This window comes from Arachis ipaensis, chromosome B06 (assembly GCF_000816755.2).
Source record: "Arachis ipaensis cultivar K30076 chromosome B06, Araip1.1, whole genome shotgun sequence".
In the NCBI taxonomy this organism is placed as follows: Eukaryota; Viridiplantae; Streptophyta; class Magnoliopsida; order Fabales; family Fabaceae; genus Arachis; species Arachis ipaensis.
Window position 1 is genome coordinate 13,617,265 of NC_029790.2, and position 4,443 is coordinate 13,621,707.

The following is a 4,443-nucleotide window of genomic DNA, read 5'->3' on the forward strand; positions in this document are numbered from 1 at the left end:
GATCTTCAATGTATCAAAGGCTGAGACATGTTGTTTAATGACTTGGAATATGTAACAGTCTAACAGACTTCTAGTTATCTTTTGTTTAGGTGTAGGCATTTAGCTCAACAAAGTATTTTTTTTGTTTTCAGCTGATACATCAGCAGATAAACTATGCCTATGTGCATAGCATTATGAATGAAATTCCTATGTTTTTGGATATATATCACACTGTTCAAGATTTCATAGATCTATAATTCTTACACAAAATTAGGTTATCATTAAAGCAACAAAATCACAATCCATCCATATAGAACATGGTAACTACATATCCAATATCCAATATGCAACTTTCCATATATTAACCTTAACTATACATCACATATTGCAATAAAATATAATCTATGTCCTAGACTACAACATATTTTACTGCTGCTACTACAATTAACATAGCTAGCATGACATAGACTATGAACTCAATACTCCATTTTTTTATTTTTCTTCAATTGCCAAATCAACTTTGTGCTCCAATTGCTCAAATCTGTTCTCTAGCATCATCATTCTTCCATCTACATCAATGTCTTTCTCGTGTACAAAATGACAAGAAATCAGCTCATCTAGCCATATGAAGTAGTTGCAGTGAGGTCGTTCTGTCTGCAATTGCAGTTATCATGAAGATAATTTGTTCAAGCACAAAAACAAATTTAATCCAATAATCAAGCATGGACGAACACTTACACGATAGTGACAGCAACCGAGAAAGATCATGTCTGGGTTCTTGGCAGTTGCAGATCCTTGCATGATTGCATAACTTCCACACTTGCATTTAGGGTATTGAAACTTCACCTTCTTCCCTTCACTAGCATTACTCAAACCCATCTTACCCTTCCTCCAACCACGACGGGTTTGAGCGGTTGAGGATTGCTTTGCATCACTCATGGTTGCTACTTGAGTTAGGGTTCGAAAAAAGGAGAGAAGGGGGAGAAGGTCTCCAAAACGCGCGTCTCTCACTTCCTTCAAACGATGACGTTTTGATGACTGGGTAGGGTCTGTATTGTCCTAACACATTCAGCTGATGTGTCCATGCCAAGTCACCTGCTCATCGTTACAGGTCAGCGTTTTCCGTCCAGTTTCAAGCGAGGGAGCCACAGAAGAGTCGATGTGTCTAACGGAAGAAATAGACAAGGACCGATTTATCATTTTTTAAACGTTAGGAGGCTGCTTGTCAATTTTCAAAAAGGACAGGGGTCGAAAAGGGTATTTACTCTTATATTAAATATAAATTTTGTTAAGTTTGGAAAACTGAAAATATGATGATGATCAAACATTGTTAAAAATATTATTTATAAAACTGTTAATTTAAGTTTTGGTTATTATTAATTTAATTATCAATTGGTTGTTTAACAAGTTTGTTGAAATGTGCAAATTTTGTTGGGCAAAAAGAAAATTAAGCCCAATATAATATTAATGTTCAGCCTTGTGCAAAATTATATATGATATGTGGCTGAAAGGTTTAATTGATTAACAAGTTAATTGGGCCAGAAAATTATTGTGTAAGCCCAAATTTAATCTTTGTGGTAAGACCAACAAAGCTTGGTCCGAATTAAAAAGGAAAGAAGGAAGAAGTAGTGCATGCTTTCCACGGATACCCACTCCCCTCTTTGAATGGAATTCAAATTTAATTAACTTGTCTTTATTGCATTGGTAACAGGAAAGAGAAAATGCAATTGATTTGATGGCATTTAATTTTCACACATTACAAGGCATGGGGGAAGGGAAGTGGATAATTAACTCATTTTAATTTCCTTTTTTACTTCCAATGAAAGCTTTTCACTCTTCTCTCTCTTCTCTCTCTAGTTTTCGTGTGTCACTTCACTGACAGGGAAGAAGCTTGTAGAAGCAAGCTATCAGAGGAAGAAGAACAGAAGATATAAAGAGGCAAGCGGCCAAGGTGATGATGGCCCTTGCAAAAAGAAGATTTCTGGTATGACGTGGCTGAGATCTTTACCACTAAAGGTAAGATGTGGTGAGGAAGCCTCAAGATCTCCATACCTAGAAATGGAAGCAATCCATTTCGGTCAGAGAAGAAGATCCTTGTGGTATGGCTCGTTTCTACTTTTTGTTCATCCATCACAGAAGGTAGCTACTGTAGCTACGTGGAGGAGGAAGCAGAAGTGGAGCAGAAGGAGCTGTCAAGGATCAAGTGTTCATCAAGGGTCAGAAATCCTTCTTGGGGATCAAGTCAAGATGGAAGGCTCAAATTGATGAAGCTTGAAGAAAAGGGATGAGAGAGAGGTAATTGCATGTTGGTTTTAGCTTTCGGTTCCCTCTCTCTTCTCTCTATCCGAATCAGTTTTGGTGTTGAAGAAGAAGAAGTTGGCTCGGTTGAACCGTTTCAACCTTGGAGGCTTCCCCTTCTATAATAAGGGTGAACAGCCAAGGCTTGAGACAAGGAGAGTAAGCACAGAGTTTTCATAGCTACCCAAGCTAATAGAAGTTCTTCTCCTTCAATGTGTTTCATTTTGTATTTTCTTTAGGTTTGTCTGTCTGAGTCTCATGGTGAAAAAAATAAACAGTGTGAGGTTTGTAAGAAAAAAGCCAGTGAGAGGTAAAAGGCAGAGGGTACAAAATTAAAGAAAAAGCCATAGGTATCTTAGAGGTCCTTTGTACATCTATGTGCTGTGTATCATAATTCTGTGGGAATCCCCTTGCAAGTTAGGTTAGCACTTAGCAGTTGAAAGCTTGGTAGGTGACCAAGTCAAGTTCAGGATTAGGAATATATTCTAGACTTCCCGGATAGGAAGGATAGTTCCTAGGGAGAATTGGTGTCTATACTCTGTTTGATTATAGTGAAATTCCATCATTGTTGTGATGGAGACTGGACGTAGGCTGCATTACACTTAGCAGCTGAACCAGAATACTTCTTGGTGTGATTCTCTCTCTCTCTTCTACTCCATTTCTGATTCTGTTGCATAGGAGACAAAATTGAAAAATATCTCCTGACTGGTTACGAGACAAAAAAAATATCTCTTGACTAGTTACGAGACAAAAAGAAAAAAAATCTCCTGAAATCATTTCAAAGGGCAGAAAGTAACACTCAGTAAAAAGGGAACCCCCTTCTCTTAGCCACTGATTACCATCAAATTTAAAAATTAATTTCGAAAAAACACAAAAAGGCAGCTGAACAGGTACGCCAGTTGAATTGCTAGTAAAATATAATAATCAAAATATTAATTTTGAGCCGTTTAAGAATAAGCCTCCAGCTCCCATTGTAGTTAAAATATTAATTTTAACTGCCTTAGCAATGGGTATGCTTAACTGGGAAAGATTACTATTCGAGGTGTGAATATTCATTTAAAATTGATTGAAATCCTTCTTGAAATTTGGATGCGTGCGCAATAAGATTTTGTTTTCACAAAGGGCTATGCTACACATCCAAGTATTTTTTCATTCAAGTTTTATCCAAGTAGGTCCAACTAGGGGTGGCAAACGGGCCTAAACCCTCTGGGCTGTCCCGCGTAACCCGCCAAAAAAGGCGGGCCGGGCTGAAAAATTGGGACCGCCAAATAGCAAAAACCCGCCTAATCCGCACCGCTTAAACCGCAGGCTTTGGCGGGGCGGGGGCGGGCTTCCCCGCCGGGCTTGGTATTTTTTTAGTGAGGGGGTATTTTTACAATTTTTTGGCCAAAACCTAACTTCCCCCAACCTAACTTACAAGAGTATGAAGATAAAAATGGAGTGGTTTGGATTATGTTTATGTTACTTTGGAGACAATATTTATAATTATGTTTTAAATTATGTTTATTTTGCTTTGGAGAGAATATTTATACTTATGTTTTGGATGAAAACTTGGTTTATAATTATGTTTATTAGATATTTATAATTACAAAGATTTTATTGTTTATACATATAAAAAATAAGATTTTTTATGCCTTTAAAAATTATAATAGTTAAAAGTAAAAAATAGAAGAGATTTTTTTATATCTTTATATATATTATTTAATAGTTAAAAGTAAAAAAAAAAGATATTTGGTGGGATTAGCCCGCCAGCCCGCCAGCCCACCGTTAGGCGGGGCGGGCTAGGATTCTGGGACCGCCTCACTAGGCGGGGCGGACTTCCCCGCTTGCCACCCCTAGTTATGGGAAAGGGTGATAGAACGGAGGTTGAAAAAAGAGACACAAGTAACAGAGAACCAATTTGGATTTATGCCAGAAAGATCTACCACTGAAGCGATATACCTATTAAAAAGGATGATGGAGAGGTATCGTAGTAATAAAAGGGATCTATATATGGTGTTTATTGATTTGGAAAAAGCGTATGATAGGGTACCAAAGAAGGTCTTATGGAAGGTTTTAGAAAAGAGGAGGGTAAGGATCGCATATATTCGTGCAATTAAAGATATGTATGATGGGGCCACAACTAGTGTGAAGACTCAAGGTGGTGTGACAGAGGAATTTTCTATT

At 37.5% G+C, this 4,443-nt stretch overlaps 1 protein-coding gene across 1 annotated transcript; it reads right to left on the reverse strand.

The window, feature by feature from the left end:
• On the reverse strand, positions 318–1,257 carry LOC110263902. The gene is made up of 2 exons (XM_021105769.1): positions 718–1,257; positions 318–633 (listed from the first exon to the last, which is right to left on the reverse strand). The coding sequence occupies exons 1-2, from the start codon at positions 916–918 to the stop codon at positions 472–474; spliced, it is 363 nt and encodes a 120-aa protein (XP_020961428.1). The 5' UTR covers positions 919–1,257; the 3' UTR covers positions 318–471.